Source organism: Pygoscelis adeliae, unplaced genomic scaffold (genome assembly GCF_000699105.1).
Source record: "Pygoscelis adeliae isolate BGI_AS28 unplaced genomic scaffold, ASM69910v1 Scaffold207, whole genome shotgun sequence".
NCBI lineage: Eukaryota > Metazoa > Chordata > Aves > Sphenisciformes > Spheniscidae > Pygoscelis > Pygoscelis adeliae.
Window position 1 is genome coordinate 718,251 of NW_008825160.1, and position 16,939 is coordinate 735,189.

General features: G+C 40.1%; 1 protein-coding gene across 2 annotated transcripts; it reads right to left on the reverse strand.

The window, feature by feature from the left end:
* Positions 1-1,853: 1,853 nt before the first annotated feature.
* RBM17 (RNA binding motif protein 17) lies at positions 1,854-16,860 on the reverse strand. Of its 2 annotated transcripts, none has more exons than XM_009328681.1 (12): positions 16,681-16,860; positions 15,280-15,420; positions 13,660-13,776; positions 12,338-12,504; positions 10,291-10,385; positions 9,242-9,298; positions 7,195-7,336; positions 5,088-5,239; positions 3,582-3,655; positions 3,115-3,213; positions 2,752-2,824; positions 1,854-2,606 (listed from the first exon to the last, which is right to left on the reverse strand). In XM_009328681.1, the coding sequence occupies exons 2-12, from the start codon at positions 15,400-15,402 to the stop codon at positions 2,503-2,505; spliced, it is 1,203 nt and encodes a 400-aa protein (XP_009326956.1). In that variant the 5' UTR covers positions 15,403-15,420; positions 16,681-16,860; the 3' UTR covers positions 1,854-2,502. The 2 variants fall into 2 exon arrangements, with proteins under 2 accessions (XP_009326956.1, XP_009326955.1); XM_009328680.1 differs by having other exon boundaries at positions 10,291-10,388.
* Positions 16,861-16,939: the final 79 nt, after the last annotated feature.

The window sequence follows — 16,939 nt, forward strand, 5'->3', positions numbered from 1 at the left end:
ACTTGCTACTAACTACATTACCTGTTGTAAGCAACGTCTAAGGACCTCAAGTCAGCATGTCTGATCCTTTTCAGGCGTCCACATGTGTCTATGTGTTTGCATTTACTGTGGCAGCACCGAAAGGACAACTGCTTATACAAACCAGGCTCCAACGTCACGTATTTGGGCAGCACCCACCAAGGCGAGTACCCCCAGAGATGAAACTAAGGCAATGCAGGTCTGCTGACGCTTTAGGAGGCGGCATGCTTATGCTTAGTGACCCCATGCTACAGAAAAATATTTTATTTATAGCATGAATCTCCTACACAAAAGACTGAACGAACAAGTCCTCTCCCCTACATTTCCAGGGATAAACTTTACCCGTAAGTCTTCAATCACAATAAGGATTTTTAGAACTAAATGGTTCAAAACTTGCCAGGAAAGCAATTCTTAGCAAATGGAAGACCTCCAACTCATCAAACTGGAAGCTCAGAAGCGGGTATTACAGAGAAAACAGCAGAACAGCTGGTTAGAAGACACAAAATATAGTCTGTATACCTCAGGAAATGCTTACAGCTAGTCACTCAGAACGGAGGCATTTGCTGAAATAAGAGCCATAAATAAATCATGTTGCTTAAAGCCAAGTCATATTTCAAGCTAAGTTCAGATCATACTAAATCTGTCATCAGTGCTTAACTTTCTACAGCACGCCCCTCAAACTATTTGACTCTCATGAGCAAATCTGTGCTAATTCACATTAGGCTAATTTCTTTGTTTTACTACACAGTAGCAAAGGCCTTAAAGTGTTGCTCAAGGTCAAGGAGAAAACTAACAGCAGAGCCAGTAACAGAACCCAGGTTCTGTTATTGCCCCAAGTCCTGTGGTTTTAGTATTAGTCAGGCCGGTTCTTCACCTCTGCTGCAGCGAGGTTTTCTAATGGTGGCTCACAACTACTGCCAACAGCAGCGCAGGTGGCGTGGAAGCGACCGACTCTGCGGGAAGGCCTCGTGCAACAGAAGAGGACGGTAAGGAAGCCAACACACAGCAGGTAAAATACAAGGTTTTTTTTAAAAATCGTTTTCTGTTTTACAGCAAATGTTTGTACAGAGGTTGGTGGAACACAAGCGGACAAAATAAGCGAAACACAAGACCAAGGGTTTGTCATATAGATCTGCAGCCAAAACTTAATGAAAGGGCAATAACTGGAGATATTCACAGCGTTGATCAACTACAGGTCTATACCCCCTCCCCCCAATACATGTGTGTAACAGGAAAAAGACATCCAGCATCAGCTTTCAAACAGCTAAAACGCCCTCAGAGCTCACTTCCATTTTAATATCTGCACAATTCTAGGTGCAGTGGAGCACAGAGACAACTGCCATCGTTGCATAGCTACCTCTTGCCAACTCTTTGTCACATACTGTTCCCAAACAAAAAGCAAACATAAAACCAGGAGCAGAGTGCTATGTATTATTTTATGTCAGACTGAAAAAAACAAAAAAGAGTTTAGTAGTTTAGTCAACTCTTCGGATTTTCATGAGAGAATTTTCTTCCATTGCCTCCTAACTTTGAAAACTTCGACTGGCACGCCTTCTCAAAAAAAAAAAAAAAGCCCAACCCCAGTGTCACTTGATCTCAAAGAGCGAGAGAGAGCAATGCCAGCTTTGAATCAATTAAACAAAAAGTTAGTTACCTACATGGGACATTAGAGGAAGTGAGAATCCGATAGCCGGCCAGGTACAAGAACGAGTTTCCCTCAGTTCTACCTACAGCATTTCAGTAACCACCTGTAATCAGTTAATCCTGGATATTTCTAGCAAAGACTGCCTGACAGCACAGAGCTCCTGCTAACAGCCCACTCATTCGGATCCAAATGGCTAAGCACTTTAAATTCCTTCCTCCTTCCATTTCCCTGGGTTAAACATGTATTTTCTTTGGATTTGGGAAGAAAGACAGACTCATTCCTTGTTACTTTAGTCTCCATTCTGGCATAGAAAGTATTGTTCTGAAGTCAGGAGAGAACAAACTAGCTGCCAACTGTCCAACGACCCCAAATCACTCTGGCGTGCAGACGGCGGACTTATGAGAGCAAGGCTGTAACTCTGAGAGATACCATCAGGGAGGAGAAGCATGATGGCACGTAGTCCTTTTCCAAAGCTTCCCACTTACTGTGGGTGCAGCACAGGGACTCCATGATGAAGCACCAGAACAAGGAAAGCAGGAATAGAGACAAAGCATCTCCTCAGCAGTGGGTTTTCAAAAGAACGAAGTCATCTGAAAGCTCAAAAAACCAGGATCCCCAGAGCAATAAGCAGAATTGTGCAATTCAAAAACACAGACGTGAATCTTACTTTCAAAGGGCTTTATATTACAAAAAAAGTAAGTCACAACGAATGCGAAAAATCCATTCAATGAGGCTTGTTTCCAGTTTGCTAGGAAAGCTACTTTTCTCTTCTTCATTCCCAGCCTACCACTGAAAACATGATTGCCAAAACAGTGACACCTCGAGCTAGATTTTTAAAATCAAACTTGCTCTGCCAGATCCAGTACTCTGAACTTGTCCAGGTTGTAGAAACAAGCCTTCACGACTCTGCCTCCAAAGTATCTTCCATTTAGATCCACAACAGCTGGAATTGAAACCAAGAACAGGTCAGCAAGTAGCAGTTCAATAAAATAAACATTTCTTTAGCTAGACAGTCTAATCAGGGAGACTGTTTAATCTCTCTACAGAAGTTAATTCTGAGGTTCACAGGACACAAATTAGTATCCTACCTTTGATGGCAGATTCAACCCGTTCAAACTCCAAAAATATTCTTACGGCTTCATCATCAGGGGCACCAGGAATCTGAAACACAACCCAGAAGTAATTAGAACAGTAAAAAAATACTGTTTTAAATTGCTGTTCTTCACAAAAGTAGTGAAGAGAACACAATAAAAAGGTTCCAAAAGCACAATACCCAGAGATTTTTGCCGTTTCTGACATTAAAAGTTTGTATCTCACAGATGTGGAAAATACAGAATCACAACGCAGCAAAGGACCTTCTAATCTATGCCCCTGCCCTAAGGCAGTAACGAGCCAGTCGTGAGGGACAAGTGCCCAGTTCACTTTCAGAGCAGACAGAGATTATCTCTTACCTCAAAGATGACACATTTCCCAACCTTGCCATATTTTTCACATTCTTCCTTAGTTTCAACTTCTAGATCTTCATCCACCTCCCCAGCACCTACCATGTTCTGAAAGTTAAAAGAACAAACCCAACTCACTGGATGTAGTCTGTACAGACGATTACGTAGACAACTCACAGATGCATGCAACTGTCACCATGAATACTTTAAGCTTCTGTTTACCAGTCGAGCCACAGGAGGAGACAGTTCCCTAGTACTAAGACAAGGTAACTGTATAATCTAAAGCAGCGTTGATTTACAGTCACAACTTGTATCTCAGGAAGACACATTTTCTCCACAACACAAAGCACCATGTAGGTACAGGCCAGAACTGTTCAAACTGTACAGAGTCGTCGTAGCAGGAACACAGGTTTAAACATTTCAACCAGTCGCGTATGCTGCAAATACCAAGACAGGTTCCCTTACTCCCAACTTACCCTTAGCAAGACCACTTTAGTCGGGCATTTCAGTATCTCAGTCAAGGGGTTAGAATCCGCTTTCTTGCCCGTTTCTGCTTTCAAGACAGAACAGTGAATCATGCAATAAGTTAAGGTTAAAGCTCATTTAAACCTTATATGGGGGCTTTTATCAGCATCTTGCTGTTATCAAACAATGGAATAAAAGCCACAAAATGTAGTTTCATATTGGTGAGGAATTCAGAACTCGCAGCTATTTGGAAGGACAATAAACAGAAAAGTCACTGCTACAGAATGTGAATTAAGCTAGAACACTGACAACATACTATTTCTTTGAGGGAAATAATTTGTAAGTTCAGAATTGTATCAGATCCCCTAAGAACTAAAAACCAGATCTCCTGGCTTCCAACACTTGTGCTCAGGCAGAGGTGCTGTTCTAGTAAGCCTAGATGTCGTCTCCAGATCAGACAACAGCAGGGAAATGAGAGCAATATCTAAAGCATGTGATAGGGAGAAAGTCAGCAGAAGCAGAGCAGGATCACCCCTTGAAGAGAAGAGGCTTCCAAACACTAAAGGAGGACAACTGGTGGGGAAGGGGAGGACGAGCTAAAATAATTCATAGAGGACCACTTTAAAAAAAGATAAAACAGATAAATTTCCACAAGAAGGAACACAAGTCATTCTTCCAACTCTATTTTCACAGAATCATAGAATAGTTTGGGTTGGAAGTGACCTCTAAAGGTCATCTAGTCCAAGCCCCCTGCAATGAGCAGGGACATCTTCAACTAGATCAGGTTGCTCAGAGCCCCGTCCAACCTGACCTGGAATGTTTCCAGGGATGGGGCAGCCACCACCTCTCTGGGCAACCTGGGCCAGTGCTTCACCACCCTCTCAGTAAAAAATGTCTTCCTTATCTCTAGTCTAAATCTACCCTCCTTTAGTTTAAAGCCATTCCCCCTTGTCCTGTCACAACAGGCCCTGATAAAAAACTTTGCCGCCATCTTTTTTATAAGCCCCCTTTAAGTACTGACAGGCTGCAATAAGGTCTCCCCGAAGCCGCCTCTTCCCTAGGCTGAACAACCCCAACTCTCTCAGCCTTTCCTCATAGGAGAGGTGTTCCATCCCCCTGAATATTTTCGTGGCCCTCTTCTGGACCCACTCCAACAGGCCCGTGTCTTTCTTATGCTGAGGACCCCAGAGCTGGACGCAGTACTCCAGGTGGGGTCTCACCAGAGCAGAGTAGAGGGGCAGAATCCCCTCCCTCGACCTGCTGGCCACGCTGCTTGTGATGCACCCCAGGATACGATTGGCCTTCTGGGCTGCGAGCGCACATTGCTGGCTCATGTCCAGCTTTTCATCCACCAGTACCCCCAAGTCCTTCTCAGCAGGGCTGCTCTCAATCCCTTCATCCCCCCATTTTCTGCAAGGACAAATGGTAAACAAAAAATCCAGAAGCTTCCACTTAGCCTGAACTATTATTTTTCCCTGACCGTGTTTCACAAACTTATTGGTGTAGGACAAAATTACCTTTCTCTGCAGAATCGCCAACAATGATCTTGCCACCCCTCTTGCTTGTTTTCTCTACTGACAGTGCTGTGCTCAGCCCCTGTTCATGCTTTCCCAGCCCCTGGCCCTCTCTGAAACCATACTTCTGCATGATTTTATGAGCTACTGTCCCTCTGCAAAGAGAAAAAGCATCAGTTAGTAAAGGTTTCTTACACAAAACATTAACATTGCATTTCTCCTGAGTGCTCAAATACTCTACCTCCTAAAATCTCGTAACACAGCGACTGAAAACTTAAGGGCTTCTACACGCCTTTACAACCTAGCCATTTCACAGCATCCTGTGAAGATGAAAACTGTTACCCCTGAATTACAGATAGAAGCTGACTAAATACAATTGTTCATACTTTTACAAATACAACCCAACTCCCATTAGCAGCGCAAGTCAGCATTGTACACTCTATAGAACGGTTTGGGTTGGAAGAGACCTTTAAATATCAGCTAGTCCAACCCCTCTGCCATGGGCAGGGACATCTTTCACTAGATCAGGTTGCTGCCAGTAAATCACAAAGCAGATTAGACCGAGGTCTATTTAGTCCAGTTTCTTGTCTTTGTCAGTGGCTGGTATCAAAAGGTTGAGAGAAAAGACAGATGTAGAATATCTACTTCCCACATTAGATCACATTCCACTGTCTACTAGTTCAAAGCTAGCGTAAGCTCCAGAGTACATGGCTTTGCTATCCCTTCCTATAACAAATCTGGATATCCTCAGCATTAATTTAAACATGCCTCATCTTTCTGAATTTTCAAGAATGTATTGAGGCAATAAAGTCCCCACCGATTTAAAGGTACCTTTTTTTTTTTATAAGTACCTTACAAAAAGCACCTCCACTGACAGGTTTTTAAATTCCCACTAAATGAGTAGATAGAATCAAAATATACCTACACGTGTTGACACTTCTTTAGAGACCACAGCTAGACAGGCCAAGACACAAAAGATATGCCATGGTATAGTAGTCTACACCACAGTAAATATTCTATGCTCAGTCACCCCCATTCTACCCATAGGCATGTAAGACTAAACAGAAAATGCAGAATCAGTGACTACATGACTATTTTCTAAGCATACTATATGAAACATACAAAGACACATTAAAAAAAGGCCAAGAAGTCTGACTATGTAATGCTGAAAGGTTGTAACACTAAGTCACAGAATAAACAGTAGCCAATTGTGTGGTCAAAGTAAAGCAGGTTAGCTCGTATTTTTAGCACTTCCTTCAATGAAGTGAAGATCCCAGGGTATTGCTAACTAGAGGTGGTAACAACGCATAAACTGGTCCACCATCCTGACTTTGGTTATCCTTTTTCTAGACAATGTGGGGAAAAAAAAGCATTTCTATCAAAAAACTGCATGAAAAGTTGTCTCCAAAATGGAAATGCAGTCTAATAATGTAATAAACTACACTTACGTCTGTGTTCGTCCTGGATACAGTTTTGACTAACACTGAGGCTGCATTTCCACAACACCCGATGCAACTGGTAACAGGACCATAGCTAACCACTACACCTTTCAAATGAGGTCTCTAAGCTGTTTTTAACTACGTATTCAACTTCATTTTGTTGCCACAGTAGTAACACAAGCATTACACGCAATGCTAATCCAAGGCAGAAGAGTAAATGGACAGATTTGCAACCACAGCTGCTACATTCATGCAAATATGCTTTGATTTTTTGAACAAACAAACAAAGCAGAGCTGAAATTATTTGCTCACTGGTACGTAGCGAATTTAAGACAAAGCTGGAAAAGAAACCTAGAGGAACTAACATGCCATCTGTGTTTTCCTGTATACTACATTAGCTTGGCATGTACAAGCCATAAACACTTTATACTGGAATGTGGCTTCAGAACTTGCTTAAAAGCGCAGCCTTAAATGCAACCACCTCAAATGCGTTTCTCTCGATGGAGTAAATCCACTGCTTCTTCTGTATCCTGCCAGTTAGGACTGTATGCAGACTAACCACATGCATGCAACGGGTTGTGTTCTTCTCTACCGACTAACTATTTTAACTTCTGGTTTCCACCACCTTCTAACGCCTTTTTCCACAAAATGTGCTTAAGTCAATCATTTACCCCATGTTAGCAAGGAAAGAGTTGCTAGGTCCTGTGGGGGAACGAGGTCTTTCTGGCTCATCATACACTGGAGGAGGAATAGCTGCTTTGGAAGATGGTGCCCGAGGTCTCGACTCCTCTTCAAATGGAAATGATGCTACAGCTGAAGAAAACGGAGACATTTGCTTTTTCAATAAAATACTTTGCATGAAGTACTTTCCTGTTATGAACACTAGAGTACTGCGCCTTTACTCTAACTCACTTACAGACAGCTCTTCATCTGCAAGTTGTACTTTTTTCTGCTTTAATACTAAAACTACCAAAAAAAGTCTTCCACAAATCCAAATCAGAAGAATGTTTCCTTTGCACATGCTGCTTTAACATCCCCTCAACACTCTCTCTCTCAAAGACAAGATTTGAGTTGAGACATTCTGGATTTTCCTCACTGGATATAGAGCGAGTTTGTATCCATGGGTCTGTAATGCATTTATTAACCTCTGACTTATCAAATGGAGAAAAGAAACATTAAGAGGCCACCCGCACTACAATGAGTTTATCCAGACAGAGGGCAAGCAAACTTAAAAGCCCCATTCATCAGGAACAGAATTATGACAAAAATGGACCAATGCACACAGCTTGGGGCCTGAGGACTGTAAACAAAAGTATACTGTACGTTTACACAAAAGAGAAATCAGTCTATTAAAAAGAATGAATGCAACTCGAAGCAAAGTATTTATATAATCTTAAGAGATCTCACTGACTTTCTGAACGGCAACGTTTCCTGGGGGATGGAGAGATATATCTCTCTCTATATAGACATCTTAATCATACTGATTAGATTATTAAACTACCTTCCACTGACAAGTCAAATGACAAAATGTTAAAAAAAAGCCTGCAGAACACTAAAGGAAATATGCAGAACACACTTCTGAATGTACTTAAGGACTTTTAGACTGACTTCATGTTAGACTATTTTCTTGTGAGCTAGTATTTGTATCTTACCAAATAAAATGTCAGACTTGAAGTTGGGGATGTCGTATGAGGAAAAAAATCCCTATTTAAGCAGCAGATGGACTAGACCATGGGACTTCTGCTACAGCAATATTTTCTCAGGTTTCTCCAGCCTAGCTTTGAGCATCAAGTAACAAGCTGTACAAAGGTTTCCTTGTGAGATCACGTCACATTTTGAAAGCTCTCTCCTCTCCCTCACGATATTTCTACCAGCCTATATTTACTTCTCCTTGACACCACTCAATTGCTCTTAATTATTTACTCAAAACAGTCTCTTTCTGTTTTTAATGTTTACACACTTCAAATGCTTTCACTATTATACCATTCACTTACTCCGCCAAGCTTCATTTTTTTTTTATTTGAATCTTCTCATAAATAAAATCAGGACTCCCAAGGGAAAGTTTGTGTGCGTAAGATTCTTTTTTCTTCTTATTTTTTAACGTACACAACATACTGTTCGTTATTTTAATTTAAAAATTTAAGACAATTAGACATGCAAAAAAGGGAACAGTTTTGTTCTTATAGCAAGATCATGCCATCTAGTGGACAACCGCAATCTTCAAGCCATCTTCACTGAGGGAAACTCTCGCGGGCACACATCTCTTCAGCAGATACTGTATCCCTCAAAAACTTAAAAAATTCTGTCTGTAGTGCATAACCCCTTCAGAACAGATATTCACAAAGTACCTCCTAAAGCAAAGGGTAACGGAAACATTCCCTCCTCGTGCTGTGGAGGTTTCTAGTCTACCCAGAGAAACCCGTCTGCAACATTTCTTCTTTCGCATCAGAAACGAGTCACTGAACATGGTTGTAACAGACCAGCTTGCCAAACCACTTCTCTAGCAATACAGAAAGAATCCTTTAGAACAGAGATGTGAAGCACAGTAGTATCGCAGGTTCCCCACAGCTTCCCCCCATCAACAAAGAACTAGTGCACGTTCTTCTGCCACAAAGAATCGTATGGGAAGAACAGCAGGACGACTTAACTGAACAGAAGGTTGAGTGAGAAACAAACACCACTGCTAGGTTTTAGAGAACAGGATTTTGGTGTACTTACGTTCTTTGTCCTTCTCAACAAGAGAAGTGGGCGGTGCAATGGCAGCTCCTCCCATACCTATGAGCAAAATGGAAGACAACACATTCCTATGATTAGGTTCTGCTGCTCGGAATAGCTTCACTGAATCTTAACACAGCTGCTGGCTCCTTACCAGCCCATTCTTAACATACATCTCTACCAACAGAAAAGCAGCAAGAGAGCAGTGTGAGAAGTTTCAATAGTGGTAAACTAGAAATGAATGAAAGGCACATCAAGGGAGACAACATCAAACTGCGGTGATGTACTACATATGGTGTCTATCGTAAACATGTTTCGTAGGCTTTCAAAATTAAAGACTGCAGTGAAACAAGTCTTCAGTTCTAAAACTGCTCCATTAAGCCAAATGAAAAACACGATCTGTTCAGGATTAACTACACTTCCATGAGAGTAAAGTACAAAGCTCCTTCCGTGTTTTAATAAACAATATTCTAACGTAGTCTCAAACTTTCAAGGCAGAGCAAATATTTTAAACGTCCTGCCAGAAATTTTCTTTTCTAAAATAACAACAGACCTGAATTATTTACTGTAACTTTGTTGCTGAAAGAGAATAAAGTTTCATTTTGTTTATGCAAAGACATCTCTCATTACCCAGATCCACATTTTTCTAACTAGTTCTAAGGGCATTCAAGTAACAAATGCAGGAATGGTAAGCTTTTATAGTGAAAATTCAACAGTGATTCTCATAGCCTGATTTTAGCTCATGCCTCACCCCTTTCCTGGAACCTACACCACTCAGAAACTTAAAATAAATATCTACAAACTAATGTTAAAAGAGGTCTTCCACAAATAATTTAGCTGCCATCTCCCTCCACGGGAAGAAGTTTTCTGCATTACAACAGTTACGATGTAATATAATGCTAGGTTTATTCTAAAGGCTCAGAAATAACAGTGTATTTTCTCTCAGCTGAGAAAAGGGAACTACAGAATCCATGAAATGGGAACAGGACTGTGAATCCCTCCCCTCCTTTTCCTTCTCTTTCCCCATAAAAAAACCCAAACAGCTCCCTTACTTCTTTTTCGTCTCTCCCTTTCATAATCTTCATCTTCGTCAGAATCTGGATCTGGTCTTCTTGAAAACCCACTGGCTTCATGTCTGTCTTTACGTCTTCTAGGAGACACAGTAAGTTAGGATAAGAAACCATCAAAGTTAACTCTCTGCTTTAATTTGTGATACCACCTTTGCAGTGTGAATCATACTGCTACACTCTAATTGGTGTTTTATAATGTCTTCCGTGAAGGTGTAAGTAAGCACGTTTACTTTTTTATTTCTTTGCTTTTATATAAAAATACTCATGGAGTATTTTTTGTAAAATGTAAGATGGATCCAAAGCAAGGTCATTTTCCACTTGCAAGTCAGCCAAGAAGAATGTATGGAAATGAGGAAGCATCTAAATAAATCCAGTCCAAACTGACTATGGTGACTGAACGACTACAATGGAAGAGGTGTTGGATGGAACAGATAGCAAGGTAACAGAGACATTAATTAATCACCCTGCTTTGAACAGAATCCCTTTTAAATTCCCCATCACAGGCTATACAGACTAATATCATTCACTCAGTCAATTAAAAAAACAAAACATCATCAAGCTTAAACATCAGATTATTGAGAAGCTAGCTTGGCAATTAAAATAAGATTCAGGCAAGTATTAAAACTTTTATCATTAGGTGAGAAATGCTTCAAGAATTGTTTGCACTTCAACTGTTATTTATTGTGATCGTGAAATTACTCATTTTAATACTTTAGAAAAAGGGAAAGTATTTTTCCCAAGAAGTTAAGAGCACAGCTTGGAGCATAAATCAGATCTCGTTCCCAGCACAGCCATCAAAACTGTGCTACAAGATGCTAAAAACAGCACCACTATGGAACCAGACAAAATTTCTGAATCTACACTGTGAATTTAAAACAAAGGTACACTCTGTTCAAACACTTGGGTTATCACAAAGCATACATCTGGTGCAGGTGTGGCTGAGATGGTTTCCCCAATTTTAAATCAGAACGTATTACGTATTTTTCACTTCCTCTCTCTAACGTTATATATAAAGACTACCCTCTTGGCCCACATACAACAAGTACAAGCACGACTAAATAGCAATCAACGCTGTGGAAATGACAGCCCAGATTTCTGAGATCTTGCATGCTAGTATGACAGAGCCTCAGGCATTCCTCCTCCACCAGAACAATGAAGATATAACCGGGAGAAGACAGAGAAGTCCAGATGACTAATTAATTTCCACAATCTAAACAGAGCAACAGAATACCCCTCTTGTAATTCCACAGACTTTAGATGATTCATACCGTGATGAAGCTGGCATATTAATTTCACTTAAAATAAGCAAATGTAATCTCACTGCCTGGCTGGCAGATGTTCTGCCACCTATTTCAATAGGACACTGAATCTGCATTCAACTTCTTTAATATGATTAGAGAGATTACTCATTCCAGGGAACAGGCATTAAGGTAATTAAAAAAAAGTAGTATTCCCTTTTGTCCAGAGACAAAAGAGTAATATATACACAATTAACTTACTTAAACTGAATGCAGAATATTAAAAAAGAAAATGCAAGTATGCCTCTCAAAGCCTGTGCTAGCTATATCTTTAAAACTGAATGCGTTCATGTACCCGTTTGCAGTATTTAAAAGCAGAATGGATGGTTTATCGTCGAGTGTTGAAAGGTATTTCTGTAGTCAGGTTATACTGACAACAAATACTCTAAAACACCTGCAAGGTCAAAGTCTGATAATGATGCATCAAGTACCCAAATACTGCTGCTACTATCGAAATAAAGTACATGTAGAAAAACTTGACACATGTCTTTCAGCCAAAGAAGTTGTAAACTTGATAAATCTTACAATTTTTGCACTGTTAGGTGATCTTAGCAAGAGCATTAAAACATATGAATTAAAACATTGCGCTTGTTTCTACAAGCATACAGTATTCTTCACAAAACCTTTAGGAATTTCCCTGAAACTTGCTTAGAAGGATAAAACTAAACAAATCGACATGTCTATTCTTTATATAATTGTCAATATGTCATGAGTTTAAACAAAAGCCTTACTTTTCTCTTTCTTCAATCTCCTTTTGCCTCTCCAGCTCACGCTGCCTCTGTCGCTCCTCTCTTTGACGTTTTACCACTTTTTCATAGTCATTTGGGAACATGGGATCATACTCATCCGCCAAAGGAATCAACACATCTCCCGCAGAAAAACCACTAGGTACAGGATCCTTACAAAAGAAAAAGGATTTTTTTCAGCTCAGGTCTGAAAACAACATCCAGTTGGAAACCAAGAATTTAACACTTCCTTCTCACTCTCAACCACACAAAACTCAACTCCTGACTTCTATAGTGACAGGTAATACCCCACCGGCACTAGAAGAAATCTTTGCTTTACTTAAAACTAACATTTCACTCAGCCTCTCACTATCATAAATTTTTCCATAAAGAAAGACTCACCCCCACCCACTCCCCCTGCCAAAAACAAAGCAGCAGCAAATCAACGCGGACAAGAATTTTTCAAAATCCATTAATCCATTATTAGAAGTATTAGGGTATCTTGCTGTTGCAGTGATCTGCAAGGGGTCCTCCCACACAATCTCATCAGTCTTTTTCATCATCTGCTATTAATATAATACCGGCAGAGGTGCACATAATGTTATTCTCTCATCTGAAAGAACTATTTCAGAACCATCACCTTTGAAAAAATTTCAAGGAGAAAGTTTCTTTTGATTCTTTATCACAGGAAATCCATTTTAAAAGGTTAGGTGGCTTTTCTTTTGTTTTTAAGTTGACTGTTATACAGGTCCAGTTCCAATACTGGTGCAATTACAATTATGTTCATTATTCAGACTAGATATAAGGAAGAAATTTTTTACACTGAGGGTGGTGAAGCACTGGCACAGGTTTCCCAGAGAGGTGGTGGATGCCCCATCCCTGGAAACATTCCAGGTCAGGTTGGACGGGGCTCTGAGCAACCTGCTCTAGTTGCAGATGTCCCTGCCCGCGGCAGGGGGCTTGGACTAGATGACCTTTAGAGGTCCCTTCCAACCCAAACCATTCTGTGATTGTATGATTTACTTGACCAAATTGCTGTCTTGCAAAGTACTTTGAAGGTGTCCAGGAGAAATATGCTAGGAACATTGTTTTATTTTAACTGCACATTAATCTGGGTAACTCCATGTTGTATCACATGGAAGTCTGTATAAAGTTAAAATGTTCATTAATTAAAGAACCTCTGAGCAGAGGAAATCAATTTCAGAAAGTGATCACTTCTTTGACCACTAGGAAGGACGACGAAAAAATAAAAATACAGACTGCAGTCAAAGAATTCCAATTCCAAAACATCTGTTAACAGCTGGACTTTTTAGCTGCCTTGGTCTTACCTTTAATCCAGCTGCTACATGAGGCGGTGTGTCCACAATCTGTCTCTCATCAGAAGAGCTACCTCGTTTCAGGTCAATCACTGGAGCAAGGACTGTTGTTTGTTTTGTTCTCTGACTCTGAAAAAATTATCAGAACACAAAATGTCTAAAAAAGATAACAAAATAGTTTTCTAAAAAGCAGCTGGTATCTCCAATTTTTTTTAAAAAGGATGAAACCCACTGTCTCAAATTCTTCACTGTGCAAAGCTCAATATATAATTTCTCTTCAGTTTAACAACATACAGCAATTCTCGACATTTCTAATGAACCTTGACGTGGATAACTTAGTTTATGCCATATTTTAGTGGTGGCAAAGGCCGCTCAGTTCTGAGACAGATGCTTGCCAACTATGGTTAAAAAGCTGCTACACAAATACAGATCTGACGCAATATTTCAAAGAACAGTTCAGCGAAACCAGTGCATACCTTCCTCTTTTTAAGGGAGTGAGATCAGACTTTGCTTGTGCATGCACTAGAACACACAGCGGTAGGTGAATGGTCCTAGGTTTGGACTAGGACCAGAAACATTAAAAATTCAGACTCTCTCTTCAGACGAGTTTGAACCGAGTGGGGTTTTTTTTAAGAAGGGGCTCCGACTTCTTACGAAGATGTACTGTTCTTCATATTTTATCACCTGATAAAATGTATTAATCTATTCTGAACTCTGAATTTTCTAATCCTATTCTATTCTTCTATTAGTCTATGCATACACTCTTTGTCAGTTACGTAGACAAAGAATATATCTAATATAGTAGCCATTTAGATGTCATTCATGCAGGTTGTTCCAGTTATCAACGAAATCCTGCCCTCAGTTTTAGCAGCATAAATCAGGAGTAATTCCAGTGAAAAAGTGCTGTGCCTACTTAAGTATTAGGTATCTATGCTAATACTTCTTTTTAAATTAAGTAATCTCACTCTAGAACCTACACATCACAAAGACGACACGTGTCCTGCCTGAACCAAAATATCAACACTGCTTAAAGAAAAAGGGCGAAATACTGTAGCAATAAAAAGAGAAAATGGCTCTGTCACAGTTTAAGCTCAAGTAATTAGCTTGCGCTCCTTCTCCCTTTCATGTACACTGGAAATACTTTGTGCAAAAATTTCTAACGCACAACGATTTGCACTTTAGCACCATAAGCCTTTTAAATAGCAAGCATAAAATGATGCAAACATGTAAATAACTGATGCAAAATGCCAAGAATGACCAACAGCCAGTAGTGCCAACTATCAACCACAGTTATGGCCCTTACTTCCTTAAGAAAAAAAAAAAGCTTAATCTCATTATCTTTGAAGTTAGATTTGAACATCAGCTTTTGGCTCTGCTAGTTAACAGATCTGAGGCTCGCAGCACACACATCAGTTCTTCATTTTTAATTTTGCAAGACTCCCTCTAACAGAGTTCAAGAAACATGCATCTTGCCTTTTCCTCCCTCAGTTTTGCTTGGCTCCTCGCTACAAACTCATAGACAAATCCCACCAAATTACCCCAAATCGGTATTCTAAGGTCACAAACTTTCCTCAATGCTCTGACACAGAAGAAGTTTGAATAATAGAAAGCAAAAATACAAAGGGACTATACCTTTGCTTGTGTGAGAGCTGCTTTCTTCACCTGCAATTGAGACTGTAGTAGTTTGAAATTTTTGGACCAGCCTTCTGTTTTAGAATCGCTGGTCTCAACTCCCAAGTCATCGTAAAGTGACATTTTCTCTTCAATCTAAAACTAAAAGACAAAAGAAAAAATCCAGATGACATAACAAACCTATGTCCAGAGCTTATTTGCTACTAGTTTGCCTATGTTTGTACGCCGTATTTTTATATATCTTTTTTTCAAAGCCAAAAAATATTCCAAGTAGTAACATTTTTCTGGTTAGTAGCAGATACACATGACTACAGTAAGGATGTTTAAAAGGTAACTAATACTGTTCAAACATTAACAGGTGTTGGAAACTACCTAAAATTACATTTGTGGCATGAGATATCAATCGTTTCAGGCTTTGATGAAGTTACACTGTAGTCCACACTGGTATTTTGAGGTTCACAAAGAAATTCAACATTAAGTATCACACAAGCCTCAAGACTTCCCAATCAAACACAAAGGAATTATTGTCTCTGCTGACCTTAAAAACTATCTACACCAATACATCAACACTCCAATCATCTTCTTGAATCTCACTGTTTTTTGCACCACTGTAAAGGAATATCTTCCTTATAATAATACTCTAGCAAGTATATTTAGTAAGTAACTATTTCCACAACATTTAAAGGCCTCGCCAATACACAGAACTTATATATGCATACACACACAACACACCCACCCACATATACACACATATATATCAAATTAGCTTCATAACAACATCAATAACGTGACATGAAATGTAGCACTTCATCTGATATTGCATCTGACATGAATGGAAGAAGAGAAAATTTGAATGTAATGAGAGGTCTATCACCTGTGGAACAACCTGTAAGCTCATTATTTAGTCTGTGATACGCCTGTATTACACTATCTCCACCCAAAAACTTAACTTCTTAATTTGCTGCAGGATCAAACATGACTGATTAACGGTCTGCAGTGAAAGCTTATAGACTCATCAGCAAGATCCTGATCCCACAGATTTGACAAATACTTATATTTGAGGGAACCTGCCCGACATCTAGGAGATGTCTGTTGCTATAGATATAACTTATATGCATTTAAACCTGTGGAAAAAGTTTCAGATGCAGCAGACAGTAACTATATTACAACTCCAAGAGGCAGCAAGCTCAGCAAAAATCTTAAAAAAACTCCAACAATTTAATCCTGCAGTGGAGTATGAACAACCAGGGCTCAGGAGAACAGAGTCCACTGCAAGAAAATGGAGGAAGCTGCATTCATTGGAAATTATTACACATATGGGTACAGGGAACGAAACATATAGGGGAACATTACAATGCATATGGGAACAAGATGAGGACAAGGCATTACATTAATTCCCACCTGCCACAGGGGAGTAAAGTTTACGCAGTAGGAGTGCAGCCGTTCTGGGGCAGATATGATGCACTTGGGGTACGTTATGCTACACGTCTGGATACAGGGAGGCTGCTGCCATCGCGGGAAAGGGACTTTCTGCCTCAACGCCTGGAGGGGAGGGGCTGCACCACAGCCGGGGAGACACAAGGCAGCAAAGCAGAAGGGCTGCAACCACGCCAACAGAAAGAGCGGGCTGTTATCTCCTCCTCGGACAGAGGAGGCCGAG

Bases quoted from the DNA above. Each gene is read 5' to 3' on its own strand.
- RBM17 (XM_009328680.1), bottom strand. From the start codon at position 15,402: ATGTCACTTTACGATGACTTGGGAGTTGAGACCAGCGATTCTAAAACA. The intron at 3,656-5,087 runs GTAATTTTGTCC...TCTTGAAAGCAG, and splicing joins TGGCGATTCTGCAGAGAAAG to AAACGGGCAAGAAAGCGGAT. The intron at 2,607-2,751 runs GTAGGATACTAA...TTTCAATTCCAG, and splicing joins GGTTGAATCTGCCATCAAAG to CTGTTGTGGATCTAAATGGA.